The sequence below is a fragment of the Emys orbicularis genome, chromosome 16 (genome assembly GCF_028017835.1).
Source record: "Emys orbicularis isolate rEmyOrb1 chromosome 16, rEmyOrb1.hap1, whole genome shotgun sequence".
NCBI classification, from domain to species: domain Eukaryota; kingdom Metazoa; phylum Chordata; order Testudines; family Emydidae; genus Emys; species Emys orbicularis.
The window spans coordinates 24,199,222-24,214,294 of record NC_088698.1 but is presented as its reverse complement, the minus strand read 5'-3'; the positions used below and the strand labels follow the sequence as shown (position 1 = coordinate 24,214,294).

The following is a 15,073-nucleotide window of genomic DNA, read 5'->3' as shown; positions in this document are numbered from 1 at the left end:
AAGCTGCTCATTATTTAGTACAATTTCTTAGTTGCTGTAAAAAGTAACAGAGGGTCCTGTGGCACCTTTAAGACAGAAGTATTGGGAGCATAAGCTTTCGTGGGTAAGAACCTCACTTCTTCAGATGCAAGACTTGCATCTGAAGAAGTGAGGTTCTTACCCACAAAAGCTTATGCTCCCAATACTTCTGTTAGTCTTAAAGGTGCCACAGGACCCTCTGTTACTTTTTACAGATTCAGACTAACACGGCTACCCCTCTGATACTTTAGTTGCTGTTGTTACATTTACTGTGTGTATATAAAAAAAAAAAAAAAAAAATAGTCTTCCTAGGCAAGTGATTTAAGGAAATTGCTCCAAGTGCAGTATATAAGAAGCCCACAGGAATTCCTAGAAAACTAGTTGTATCTCATTTGGGCTAATATGCAGAGGGCTAGGCAGGGGGCAGAAAGGAATGGAGGTGGCAGACAGAGAAGAAACATCCCAGTGAGCTGAGGTGAAATTTTTCGGTCAAATAGTTAATTTGCTGAAAAATGAAGTTTCAGGGTAACTGAAACTATTTGCAAACTTGGGTCCAATCTGGTAAATTTTTCCTTTTTAAAAATTTGGTGGAAAGAAAAAATTAGAAAGCTAAAACATTTCCAAATGTATAGTTGCGAATTGTTTCATTTTGAAATTTAGCTCAGTTTGACTTTGCTCTTTTAAAAAAAAAAAAAAAAAAAAAACTCAAAGGAAAAATCGAGGGGTGGGAGGGACCATTGTTTTGAACAAAATGTTTGACCCAAAATTAATCTTTTGGGTCAGTCACTAAACTGAAAAGTCAATTACTCTCTCAGCTCTACTAGTGAGGTCTCCTGGCTTTGCAGTGTTTTGGGAGATTCTTTTCCTATGGCCAACTCTGTCAATTTTACGATGTTTAATATTTCAACTAGCACAGCTAGAGAGAGGAAGATGTTTTTATTAATAGGACTTGGACCTTGCTTTTGAATACAAAAGCCCTGTTTCAGGAATGTTTTAGCATGTGGTGTAAATCACTCCAATGCGAGTATAGTCCTGATTCATTGCTGAAAACAGACTCCAGTTAACTGGAGAATAACAGCTGAATGTTTAGTATTTGTGCCCTAGGGAGAAGAAACTCAAAGAACTGCATTAACTTTTTTTCTTTTTTCTTTTTGCAATGCCTAATCATGTCAATCAAGTTAATGTTTCCTTTACTAACCTTCATTAGCAGAATAGATGGTTTCAAATTGATGTGGCCTTTCTGTTGGATGTATCTTTTCTTTTAAATGCCGAAATGTTTTTTGGTTTCTTAGACAAATACATTATTTTGCTGCAGTGGCTTCAGGCCAGATTTACAAAGATATTTAGGTGCCTTATGATGCAGATAGGTGCCTGGTGCTAGGTAGGCACCTATCTCCCTTACAATCAATGGTCATTAGGTGCCTAACCCACTTAAGCATATTTGCACTTAGCTCCATCGTTAGGCACCTAACTATCTTTGTAAATTTGGCCCTACAACTAATAGTGTTACTATGGTATTCTGTAAAAAGCAACAGAGGGTCCTGTGGCACCTTTAAGACTAACAGAAGTATGGTATTCTGGGTAATTGGTCTAGGACACAGTAGTACTTTTGGGGATAGGCGTTGGGATTATAAAACAGATTGGTGTGCTCACCCACTGTTGCTTAAAATGCTGGGGGTGGATGGAGAAAACCAAAGTGATTGGTATCTTAACATTATCCCTGCACACTGCCATATCTGTTCTCTTCTTGACATTTTGTGACATGGCTTGGTCTTAGCAACCGGTGTTTTTTTCCCCTTTGCAGTGTTGTTTGTGATTGTATTTCTTGTCCTTTTCCCTTTACTCCACAGGGCGTACTAGACAGATTTTCCCAAATTCAGCCCAAGCTGATCTTCTCTGTTGAAGCTGTCATATACAATGGCAAAGAACACAACCACATGGAAAAGCTGTATAATGTAGTAAAAGGTATTTCACTTCATGCCCTATTACCACACGTAGAGCTTGTGGGAAACTTCAAAGCTGTTTATAAGTGATGAGGAAATCAAATCTTTAGGCAAAACTATTTAGCCTTTTTGGGTTTTTAATTAAAACAGCAACTATAAAAATCCTTATTTTCCTCTTGATGAGAATAATTCACATGGTGGGATTCCTGCAGGATTAGTGGGAAAGAGCATATTGCTGAGCTGACTTCTCCCTCCTACCACTTCTTCCTGGCTCACTTACCTGGGATTGGGCCTTTCTCCACTCAGAGGCAGAGAGCACATGGAACATTTATATACTTATGAGGAAAAATGCCATATGTGCTTATGCTGAACAGATGGAGGCAGTGTTTGCTAGTGAATAGAGCACTGGATCAGACCTGATTCTATTCCTATCTCGGCTACTAGCCTGCTGGTTGACCTTGGGAAAGTCACTTTATCTCTCTGTGCCTCGGGTTCCCTATCTGTAAAATAGGGATAATGATACTGGCCTTTTGTTTAAAGCATGTTGAGATCTCCTGATGAACAATGGTCTATAGGAGCTGGGTATTGCTATTCATGTTCATATAGCCAAACTACGCTCTCATGAATGCTCATGAAACCTGTGACTCACCAGGGTTGTGTGGATTTTTCTAATAGGAAAAACTTGGCCCGTGGGACTGGTTCTAATCCTCCCATTGTTGATGTTACACTGTATTTACATCCAAGTTTCAATCTCTTGCTGCTGGTGCTGTTTGATGTTGTCAGTGACAAACAGAAAGATGGGAGTTGGGAAAAGCTTGAATTGTTTCCATTACTCAGTACATACATGACACAGACTAACGGAACAGAGAAGAGGCCTTTTGTTTATGTAACTGGAAATAAGTGAATAATGGTTTTTCTACTCTTTTTCTCCCCCCCCCCCCCTCCAGGACTCCCAGATTTAAGAAAAGTGGTGGTGATTCCATATGTTTCATCGAGAGAAGTGATAGATATTTCTAAAATACCAAACAGGTAATGGGACGGAATCCACTTTTGGGCATGTGCTGTCTCTATCAGAACTAGAGATGGGGTGGACCCGGAACCCTACATGGATTTTTCTCACCAGTATGTCCCTGAATGTTGGGAAATTTTAGTATTTGGCTGTTTGTAACGAAATGAACTTCATATTAGGGGCCCAACATCATCTCCTCTGGGACGAATCGAAGTATCAGGCTCCTGTTACGTACAAGGAACCTCAGGCATGCGGCAATACAAATCTCATGGAGAAGAGAATGGACACTTGACCTAGCACAAGAAGCTCTTCTCTTAGAACTGTGGGATAATCTTGACCGGACACTGAAAAAACCATTTTTTTATAGCTTTTTTTTTTTCTCTTTTCCCCCTCTCCCCCCCCCTTCTCAGTTGATCAGATTTTTAAGCTTCTTTCCATTTTAACTTGTTTCGCTTGTTTTTCTGTATTTAGCACAAAATTTCGGAGCTGACCATACAGCCCTTATGCAAGCAGTTTTATTGGATCAGAGCTGTTCTCACTTATACTTCAGTAACTCCAATAAGTCAGTGGAATCATTGCTCTCACTTACACCTTTGTAAATCCAGAGAGTTTAGCCCATTGACTTCATTGGAATGATTCTTGAGTTTTTGGGCTTTAGGATCAGGCTTGGAAGTTGACTTAGACTAATCAGGGTTTTTTTAACTTAGGTTTCTGGCACTGCTTAAGGATGCTGCAGTACTCTAAAAGAAAACCTCTTGGTTTAAAAAACCCTTATTTTGTAAACTATCCATTCAGCAGAATTTTTTCACACACTTGTGATAGAACAATGGGAGGGAAATGGGGTGGGGATGCAAAAAATACTTTTGTCAGACTAGTAAAAATGTTGTGTACTTCAGTAAACTTTTTGCTTTATATTAGAGAAACCCCACTACTGACAAGCATGAAGCTAAATGAGCAATTGATCTGCTTTCTTTCATTATAACACTTCTTCTCTTCTCCTGCCCCCTCCCCCGCCCCAGTTATTAGTATTGACCCAGCAAGAAATCTCTCTACAAAGAGAGATGCAATTAGTTTGCTTACAAAATGAATGCATCTTTCAGCTTGCCAATACTAGATTTATCACTGCTGTCTCCCTCTTGTTCCTTCCCCCAACATAGATTTGTAATATCTTTTACTCGGTCATATTTCACATTTTGTCTGTGCAATAATTGATATAAAATAGGAGCATCCAGTAAAATTACATTATCCACTTCATTTAGCTTTATACAAAGCAACAAGCTACCCTCGGTAGACCTTCCGAGTTTTGCTTTCCATTGCTATTTACTTCTTGATTGCTGGATACTGCAGATAAACTTGAACATGACAAGTGTGGTGAGACTTTTTTAAAAGCAACAAAATGACAGTTATTGAGTTTGATTTATTGATCATCTTAAAGAAAATGTTTGCTCTGTGAAATATCCTATTAGCACATTTATATAAATGAGATCGGGTATAACGAGGAGAGGAAAGGATGCTCCAAAATCGAGCAATGAACAATTGAAATGCCACTTAGAGGTAGTTTGGCTGGTTTATTTACTGTTCAGAGTTAGGTTACTCAGATACCTTTTGATACTGCTAATGTTCCAAACTGTGCAGTAAGGGTCAGATTCTGTGTCACTTCAGAACAATTTCATTGTAATTGATATTACAAGCCAAAAGTACATTCACAGCTGAATCAAGGGCTGGCATAGCTGCCTTCTGACGGTCATAACAGCCATTCTGTCTGCACTGCATCCTGGACCCACATTGTAACTAATATTTCCCTTGAGGGACTGATCCTTTATTCCAAGCCATGCCTCAAAGATTTTCTCAGGCCTGTCTCTCTATATTAAGGCCTGTCTACATGGTGAGTTAGTGTGGCAAGGTATTATTCTAAAATGCCCCAGCTTGCTGCACAGTAACATTCCATCTGGACTCCGCTACAGCACAGGGAGGTCCCGGTGCATGGCTTAGCCTACTATACTTCCAAGTATTACACTAATTTGCACTCTGGGACTTCCAGTGTGCCTGTAGTAGGGACTGCACAGGATGTTCACTGTGCCACAAGTTGGTGCAATGTAGATTCACACCTTGGCTTGCTGTGTGGTGAGTCACAATGTAGACAAGCTCTCTGGTTGTGTGACGGGGCCTATACAAGTACCTACCTGCTACCTCTGCCTCTGTATGGGGCTTTTAAGGGTGACAACTGTTGATATGTGCAAATTTGTAGGCCTGTTCAAATATAGCCCTTGATATCTTTGTCTTAAACATTTTGTTGACATTTCATTTTAAACAGCTAAGCAATTTAAACAAAGGTCTGAGAAGCCAAAAGAATAAAAGTGGGGTTACATATACACACTGCATTATTGTAAGAGTGCTATTGGGTCTGAAAATGATCTTATAGATGTCTGTGGTTGATTAGCAGTTGATCTTGTGTTTTGTGTGTGTTTTTTTTTTTTTTTTTTAAGTTGAAGCAGTGTTAAGTAGTTGTTTTTTCCCTCTCTTTTGTGCAGTGTTTTTCTAGAAGATTTCCTTGCTACTGGGAAAGGAGACCAGGCCCCCCAGCTGGAGTTTGAACAGCTGCCCTTCAGTCATCCTCTGTTTATCATGTATTCATCTGGTACAACAGGAGCACCAAAATGCATGGTTCATTCAGCAGGGGTAGGTCTTCCCTCCTGGGGCTGCAGTGTCGCACTATCTATTTATAACCATCGGAGCTTCATCCTTTTTTTTTTTTTTTTTAAGTGTATGTGGTGATAGTTTCAAAGGGGGACAGGTTGGCTCAGTGGCTTTTGATAACTATGTGAACCTTTCACCTGTAGGTCCATAGTTGAAAGATATGGGTCAATAAGGACCAAAAGTCTTTACTATCTGGAGCTTGTTTTGGTTGTTCACGACACTTCCCAGTGGACAAGTAGCCGTCACACAACCACAGGTGGCACAACTGATGCCCTTGTTGGTAGAGACGAACGACTGAATGAGCCTTGAAAACTGTGGTTAGGTCTGAGTCTCATTCGCAGAGATGACATGGGGAAGTTTGCAACCCCAGTGCTGGGCTTCTGTGACTAGAAGAATTCAGCCACTTGAGCTGTCAATCCAAAACCATCTCCATCAGTAAATTCACTTAGGGCTTGTCTACATTTAAAACACTCCAGCAGCATAATAGAATTTTTCCGTTGACCTAGTACGGTCTACTCTGGGGGTTAGGTCAGCTTAACTCACCGCGCAGTGGTGTGGATTTGCCACACCCCTGAGTGATGTAGTGAAACCAATCTAATAGTCTAGTGTAGACCAGACCTTTTTGTGACAGTTGGGCAGCTGTTGGTAGCTGCTCCAGGTTCAGAATGTTAGGATAAGCACTTGTGAAGACAGTTAGTGAGCAGAGAAGGTGGTCAAAGGTGTGTGATAAATGCAGTTGACCAGATAGATTAAAAGACAAAGGGAAGGGAATTTTCCCTCTTTAAGGTTCTGTTCATCACCAGATTATTTACACAGCTGCTTAGCTTGCCATTGAATCCTACCCCTACCCTTCCTCTGCCTCATCCTCCCAACTTGGTTGGAGCCACACAGCGGTGCTGATACAGCTGAAGTTTAATTTCAATAGTTAAAAATACAAAAGGAGACGAAATGACAGCAGAAGTGTATTAAATACTGATCGCAATGGATTTAAAATAGCTTGATTATCCCCTGGATCTTGTTACAGGAAATGTTTTTTCCTTGTAATTTTAACTTCATATACCCTCCTGTGTGCAATATGGTAAGCTCATATGTTTCCTCTGCACGTCTGTTGTGGTGTATATTTAAATGATAGCCATAAATAATTTAAAGGAAGACAAACCTTTAAAATGTATTATCCTGCAGGCAGAAGTAAGGGTGTGTGTGTGTGTGTGTGTGTGTGTGTGTGTTTTCTGAAACAAAAAAAATATTAGGTTTTTCAGCTAGAATCCAAGACAAAAAGGGATTTGTTTCAAAAGAGCTCAGCAGTGTTCTACCACTCTCTGACCTGGTTTACACTCCATTTTCTCCATAGTAGTAGTTCATAGTTTGTGGGTGGATTCATCTTTAAAAATTTCATTTGGATTCTCAGTCTCTGAAATAGTAAAGTGTAAATTGGCAAGAAGAGAGGCAATAAAATTTAATTGACTTTGATCCAAATAGGGTATAGTCTCAATTTCTACAGGACTGTAACTCTAAGGATACCAGTAAAAATCCTGCTCTTGCAAAGACTTATGCCTGCGTTTCACTTACACACTCTGAACAGTCCCTTTAAACATGTGCATAAGTCTTTTGAGCAAGATTGCTTCTAATTTACTATTTGTGGTTATAGCAAAGCCATGAATTCTGCATTTAAAATGCAGGTTGTAGAAAGTAGTCTGTAGCTAGATGGCAGCATTGTGACATCTCAGTGCACTGGAGCATTAGCAGGTAAAAATCCAGATGTGGCTCCTCTGAGATGCTAAGGGAAAATTGGATTTGCTTGTATATTTTTTTTTTTTATTTAATATTTTTTCCTTTCCATCCCTTAAAGCATATGCAATTTACATTAGTTTCTTGTGTTAAATTTTTATCTATAATGGATTTTCTTTCAACATCGATCTTGCTTGATTCATGTGAAGTCCCTAATAGCTCCACCATGAGCACTTGCAAAAATGCGAAGCACAGCTTTTGTTTTTAAATCAACCATTTTAATGTGTCACTGTAGTAAAGTGACACAGGGAAGCAGTTTATAAATTCATTGATCCTGCAAAGACACTCTTGAATGATGATCCAAAGTATTTTAGCCACATTTCCAACAAAAGAGAAAAATGAGTAATAGCGTAGTTCAGTGCATTGTCATTGGCTAGTGGAATTTTCCATGCTGCCAGCCGTACGAATGCTTAGGAGGAGGTCTATGTAGTTCTGTCTGCAGTCTCCAAAGAACTACAATTTGAGACAGCTTGAGCTACTGTTGGGACCTAGTATATAACGTGAATGCTTTGTGCCATGACGCCTAAGTCCAGAACAACTTTGTGTCCCTCACTCCTACCAGTCAGCTGGGTGTACTGTGAGCGTGAAACCATGTCAAAGGACTTGTTCACTTGGGGAAATGGATCTGCAGAATTAGAGTGGCCTATCAAAGGGTATAGGTATAACTATACCGCTATAGTTCTCTTGGGGCTGGTCTACACTAACCCCCCCACTTCGGACTAAGGTACGCAAATTCAGCTACGTTAATAACGTAGCTGAATTCGAAGTACCTTAGTCCGAAGTTACCGCGGTCCAGACGCGGCAGGAAGGCTCCCCCGTCGATGCTGCGTACTCCGCTCGCCGAGCTGGAGTACCAGCGTCGAAGGCGAGCACTTCCGGGATCGATCCGGGGCACTTCCGGGATCGATTTATCGCGTCTTAACCAGACGCGATAAATCGAACTCAGAAAATCGATTGCTTACATCCGGACCCGGATGTAAGTGAAGACGTACCCTTGGTCAATATCCCCATGTAGACAAATCCTTATGGGCTACATAGGGGTGCTGCACTACTCTAGTGGCTGGCTATGGAGCGATGCTGCAGTTCTGTAGGGAGCAGGTTGTTTTGTTGTAGGCACTGCTGAGATCTAGTGAAGGAGGATGGAAAGTTATACGAAAGGGGAGTGGAGAATGCTATCCATGCTGACGTGGATAGGTGTGGGAGTTGTTGCCTGTTTTTTACTTTGAACGGGGGTGGAATTCAATACCTGTCTGTAACCCTGAAATACTCACTGGTGAGGACTGTGCAGCATTAGGATATTGAAAAGTATATTTTCCCACCAGATCTTTGCTTTATATTTACATAAACTTATTTTCCCCTTCACTTTCTTTATTTTTCAGGGCACACTAATTCAGCACCTGAAGGAGCATATTCTTCATGGCAACATGACCAGCAATGACGTTATTATGTACTATACAACGGCAAGTGGGACTTACCACATTTATAAAACACTCTTTCCAAAAAAAAAAAAAAAAAAAAAAGGAGGGAGGATATTTCCCACAGTACTACAAATACAATTCTATGTATTTCTAGTGGTCTCTATAAGCATAGCTGTTTTCAAATTGGGTTAAAAAAATTAGGTGGATTAGTAAAATACAGTTGGGTGTTAAATGTTCCTGCTAATTAGTGAGAAATGGATTGTGGGTTTTTTGGATTTTAAGCTTATTGCTGTAATGACATCCTCAGTTGCATCTTCAAAGCATGCTCTACTCTCCTGCATCATGTGGGGATCTGGCCATGTTGGAGATGAGTGGCAATTTTACTCTGTTCTTCTTTGTGGAAGGGCAAGAATCTCTGCCTCCCTGGGAGCCCGGTGGAGGGGATATCTAAAAGGCTATGAACCTTCATGGTTGGCACATGAGCCAACCTCTGTCACCCCCACTTGGGAACCCCGTAAGTGCACTTGGACTTTTTTCTTTGCACTTTCCTCTGAGGCACCTGGTTCTGGCCACTGTCAGAGATGTGATGGCCCACTGGTCTTCTCCATTGTGGAAATGCTCATGTTCTAAATGAGTGATTTCTAATAATATAAGGGGAAGAAAATAGAATGGCTGTTTTGTGACTCCTTGGAGTTTAACAGTCCTTATTTGGTGCTAATGTAGTCAATACAGTGCAACTTAGGTTTAACAGTGACTTTAAGAAAATAGAAGCTTAAAAGGATAGTTTTGGGACTTTTTTCAAACATTTTAAATATTCTTCTACTAAACTGTGATGCTTTCCATGCTCCCAACAGTCATTTATATGCTGTTGGGGAAGGTTTAAATTATCTCTGCTGGAGTTCGTTTATATCATTTTGGGGCAGTAGCAAAGTAGAAGGTATCTGCAATGCTGTACATGGTATAAAAGGAGTTTCTGCTTGGCTAGCCTGTCTTTCCCTGGTGAGCTCCTGTATAAACTTGTGGCAGTAACAGCTAACCTACATTGCCTCCACTGAGGAGTTGGGTTATTTTCCCCATCATTGTTTAGACTCGTATCTTATGGGAAACAAGATAATACAAGTAGGCGTGATCAGCAGAAGTATGCATAAACTCAGATCTTTGTTATAAACTCTTAGGCTGTAGCAGTTTGAGGCAGGAAAAATTAGAGAGGTGTGGGAAAACTACATATTGTGCTTAGTTTGTAAGAGTCCTGCCGAAGGCCAGAACAGGGGCTGCTATGCCCCTTGACGTAAATTAGAGCAACCCCTGCCTCTCCCAGGCTGCTCTGAAAAAGCACGATCTCCAATGCTCAGTGCTATGAACACACTCCTAGCATGACTTGTCTGCTGGAGCTTGCAGTGGAGTTGGGCAAGTAGGACCATTTACAGATGCCCTACTCAGTGCCTGGGCCATGGAGATTCTTTCCTGGCCAGCTGCAGGCCCCCATATGCCACCAAAGTGACCTGTATGGGTGGAGGGAGGGAAGAATCCTTTTTTAGCACAGGCACCAAACCTGTGTTCCGCAAGGAGATGCGTACATACAGTGAACACTGGAACTTCCATAGCTTCTGATGAAAAGTTTTAAAAAATGTCAAGACGATATTGTGTTGGCATATGGAGGGATTCAGTGTAAAGCAGCAATGGAGTGTCCTAAAATACACAATAGATACTACAAACCATGTAAAAATTGGTGTTTTAGTTCTCTAATACCTGCTGTCACTTGTATCATGTGAAGTATTTTGGGCTAAATACCAAATCAAGTACCACCTAAAGTATTTGTGAAAGTTGCTACACAAAATAAATTGTATTTTTGGTGTGTAATTACCAGGTAAGTCATATCCCAGATTACAACTATTGTAGGGTATAAGTACAGGGGACTCTGCTATTCTGTGTGTGATGGATTCTCCATCTCTTGATGTCTTCAAATCAAGACAGGATGCCATTCTGGTACATGTGCAAGTTACTGGGCTCAGTACAGGACCAATTGGATGAAATTCTCTGGCCTGTGTGTTAGGCAGGCAGACTGAGTGATCTAATGGTCCCTTCTGGCCTTAAACCTATGAATATATTATTGGGGTAATTTTAAAACCGACATACCCATTTTGGGGCCCTACATTAACTCCGTGTGTCTTTCTTCCCTCTCCCCCCCCCCCCCCCCAATTTTTTTGAAGGCCTGAAATAAGGTTACTAAAGCAGGGGCCAGGTTCTGAGTCTGCTACAACCAGTGTAAATCTTGAATAGCTTCACTGGAGTTACCCAGGATTTATGGTGATGTTAACAGTTGAAACTGGTCCATGGATTCTGATGAATTGACTCTAACAGTAAACCAGTTTAATGTAGTAGTATTCTCAAGTAACACTGAGAGACTGAATTCACAGGTCAATAAATAGTTGGGAGAGATGTCTCCCTAAGAGTATGTGAGCTCACAAAGATCGAAACTAACATGGGAGTCTTGTCTATTCTAGACTGGCTGGATGATGTGGAATTGGTTAGTGTCTGCGCTTGCTGCAGGAGCTTCGGTGGTCTTATATGATGGATCGCCTCTTGTTCCATCACCCAATGTGCTCTGGGATTTGGTTGACCGACTAGGGTAGGTAAACAAGATGTTGAAGTGAACTATAGAACTTCTTCTCATTTTAAGTCCTAGAAATTGCTGTCTTCACTCGTTAGTCTGTTATTAATCCCACATAAAAACAGCTTCAATAGAGGCTATTTGCATGATCTGAAGCCAACATATAGGGTGGCATAGTGTTTTAAACTCTGGCTTAATTTAGGATAAACTATTGAAATCTTAGACTGAAATGGTCTTTTTAGAGGGAGTGAAAGACAAAGGGTTGAATGTGTGTTTTAGAATTCATTCAGGCATTTTGATTCCCTGTAAATAAAGAATGTCAGTTCAGTAGTCCGTTTTAAGAGCAGCTTTTTCAAAAGGCAGTAATTGGGAGCAGTCTAAAGAGTAATTTCTCAGGGCACTCAGTTTTTGTGAAACAAGAATCCTCTATTTCAGACTACTCAGCATAAACCTGACAATGGTGCTTGATAGAATGTGAAAGCCTTAAATTGACTGGGACCGTTCAGCAGGGCTGCCTGTATTTTCATATTTTGCTTTCTAATCTGTTTCATTCTTTGTCAAGCAATTTATTAATTGTCATATATCCCTGTGTGAACATAATGAGGTGCCGGGCGCCCTCTACTGGTGCATAAAGAAATAGCAAAACTGAAACAAAAGCAGCTTTAAGACCTTTCATGATATTTTACCTTTGCACACTGGACAGAGCATTGATTTTTATAACTATACCATCTTGCAAACTGGAGTTAAACAGCAGAACTTTACATTTTTACTATTTAAATACCCAATGTTTTTAAATTAATGCTCAGTTTTAATACACTTGTGGTGGAAAGTGGATGTAGTGCATGTCACCTTCTAATTGCCAATTAATAATTAAAATGCAGCTTTGCCTTTCGTGCTATGCAATATTTAACAATTGACATTTTGGCGCTGGCTATTATAATTAAAGGTTACATCTTAGTGAAATTGTTTCTAGTGGAAAGTTGTTAAAATCTGTTAACTTTATTCAAGAGCAGAACCAGTGGGGTAAAAAGTTAGTCTAGAAATAGAATAATTATTTCTGAGCATCATCTTGGTATGCAGAAGATAAACGAAAGCAGTTCAAGTATGTATGCAGGTCTAATATTTTAATCTATTGCTAAAAGCATTAGCCAACTGTATGCTAGCCTTCTAATGTAGTTTTGTTGCAAAATATTCATGTTGGCTATTAAAGGCTGTTATCTTATGCCCTGTCATGAAGGTGCAGTGTGCTACACATAACTGTTACCCTGGTGATATTGAATAGCAATAACTACTTGATTGGGATGATTTTAGTAAAGATTCTGCTCAGTAGGGCTGGATTTAGCCCATACCAAGAGGTTAAGTCAGGGGTGGGCAAACTACGGCCCGAGGGCCGCATCAGGCCTCCAGACATTTTAATCTGGCCCTCGAGCTCCTGCCTGGCAGTGGGGTCAGGGACTTGCCCTGCTCCACGTGGCTCCTGGAAGCAGTAGCAAGTCTCCCCTCCCCCCCCCCCGGCTCCTATGCATGGAGGCAAATGGGGGGGGGGGGTGTTTCCACACATTGCCCCTGCCCCAGGCACGGCCCCCGCAGCTCCCATTGGCCAGGAACTGCAGTGAATGGGAGCTGCAGGGGCGGCTCCTGTGGACAGGGCAGCACGCAGAGAGCAGCCTGGCCATGCCTCAGCATAGGAGCTGGAAGGGGAACATGCTGCTGCTTCTGGGAACCGCTTGAGGTAAGCGCTGCCCGGAGCCTGAACCCCTGACCCCTTCCCATGCCCCTGACCCAGCCCCGATCCCCCTCCGAACCCCTTAGTCCCAGCCCGGAGCACCTTCCTGCACTCTTAACCCCTCATTCCCAACCCCCAATTTTGTGGGCATTTATGGCCCGCCATACAATTTCCATACCCAGATGTGGCCCTTGGGCCAAAAAGTTTCCCCACCCCTGGGTTAAGTGGTGGTAAACTGGTGTTAAATGCAGTCGGCAGGGAGGGGGGGAACTACTCCACAGACTTCTGAAAGAGAGTATGTCAAATAGTAAACCAAAAAAATCCAGAGACAAGTATAGAGTATCCTTGCTTTATAATAAATGGCTCAGAGGGTGCTAGTAAGTAAAATATTGCATAAGAATAAAAATACTTCATATGATTGTAGTAAACCACAGCAAAAGGACCATCCAATCCCCATTTGTAATAGAGAAGAGATTGTGATTTATTCTTTATACTAATAGGTGCCCATCCCTAGCTCATGCAATATTCCATATACTTGCATGTCTCTAAAGCACCTTGCAAAAATAATAATAATCTTCATACACTTCAGCATCTCCTCAAGGGAGTTTATTGCCACCATGTAAAACTAACACAATGCCAGCACAAATCACTTGAGCATTACTTACACAGGAGCAGGATTTCTTAAAGGTTAATATATAGATCAGACTAACACTTCCAGCAATAAATGGAGTTGGGTGAGGCTTCACTTTAACTTTTTAATTGGTGTGTGGGAATACTTTCTTTTCCCTCTCCTTCTTTGTGATAAGAGAACTGAAAATGAGTTGTATGCAGTCATTTAAAAATCTGTTTCCTGGTTAGATTAATGGCATCTCAGAAATCACATATTAAAGCAGTAGGCAAATGAAGCTCTTGAGATTCTATTTCAGCCCCAGTTATATTTTTAACTAATGGAGATGAATGTAGGTATTAAGCCTCATTGATTACTTTGGATAGTTTAACTTTGAAGAACACCCACTGTTCTGTTTGGAGATTTTCAAAGTTTTAGTAGGATTTCTTTTTACCGCATTGCTGCTTGCTATGCAATGCTTCTAGAGTCCATTGGCTTGATCAGGGGGAGGGAGCCAGGACTCCTGGGTTCTATTTCTGATACAGGCTTTGAGTAAGTCACTTTGCCTCTAATTACCTGAACAAATGGGTATTACAAGAATATTTTAACTCCTGGGGATGTTGTGAAGCTTGATTGGGGGGAGAGAGGGGTAGCATGTAAGGAAAATGTTTATGCTCCTGATGCTTTAACTGGCTTGTCTGTTTCTTGCATTTGACAACATTCTCCAGCTGTACATCTTATTTCAATTAATGCAATAAATAAATATTTATTTCACACTGTGCCTTCAGTGTTGGTGTGAATATCTTCTGTGAATAGTAATCCTGCAGAGCTCATTGCGTTGTCCTAAAGATCTGTAATTTGCAACTGGGAGAAGGAGGAGACTGCTCAAACTTGGATACTAAACACGGTGCCTTAGCCTTTAACTCGACAAGTGTAGGGGAAAATTGTCTTGTTTTGTGAGTAGCTGAAAGGTGCTGAACCAGGGTTTTCTCCTTATGAAAACTCCCCAATTCTAGAATTCTTCAACATACTGCCATATATACACTCTGCTCTCTGTGTATGCAACTCTCATACACACACAATTCCAACTGAAGTCTATCTGAGAGCAAAACTTGAATTACTGTCTTCTATTACACTGCACTGGAATGACACAGTTCCGATACATGAGACTATAACAAGGCAACGATGCCCTGTTAAACAGGGCAATTATGGCAAATTAACAAATTATATGTTAGGAGATTTCCTAATGTATTTGG

General features: G+C 40.9%; 1 protein-coding gene across 2 annotated transcripts in view; it reads left to right on the top strand.

Moving 5' to 3' along the window:
• AACS (acetoacetyl-CoA synthetase) overlaps nucleotides 1–15,073 on the top strand; it is a 61,235-nt gene that overhangs the window by 32,731 nt on the left and 13,431 nt on the right. For both annotated transcript variants that reach the window (XM_065417809.1, XM_065417808.1), the window contains exons 6-10: nucleotides 1,869–1,983; nucleotides 2,909–2,990; nucleotides 5,502–5,649; nucleotides 8,835–8,915; nucleotides 11,378–11,502. In XM_065417809.1, coding sequence (XP_065273881.1) covers nucleotides 1,869–1,983; nucleotides 2,909–2,990; nucleotides 5,502–5,649; nucleotides 8,835–8,915; nucleotides 11,378–11,502 — 551 coding nt within the window. The remainder of the gene's footprint in view (nucleotides 1–1,868; nucleotides 1,984–2,908; nucleotides 2,991–5,501; nucleotides 5,650–8,834; nucleotides 8,916–11,377; nucleotides 11,503–15,073) is intronic.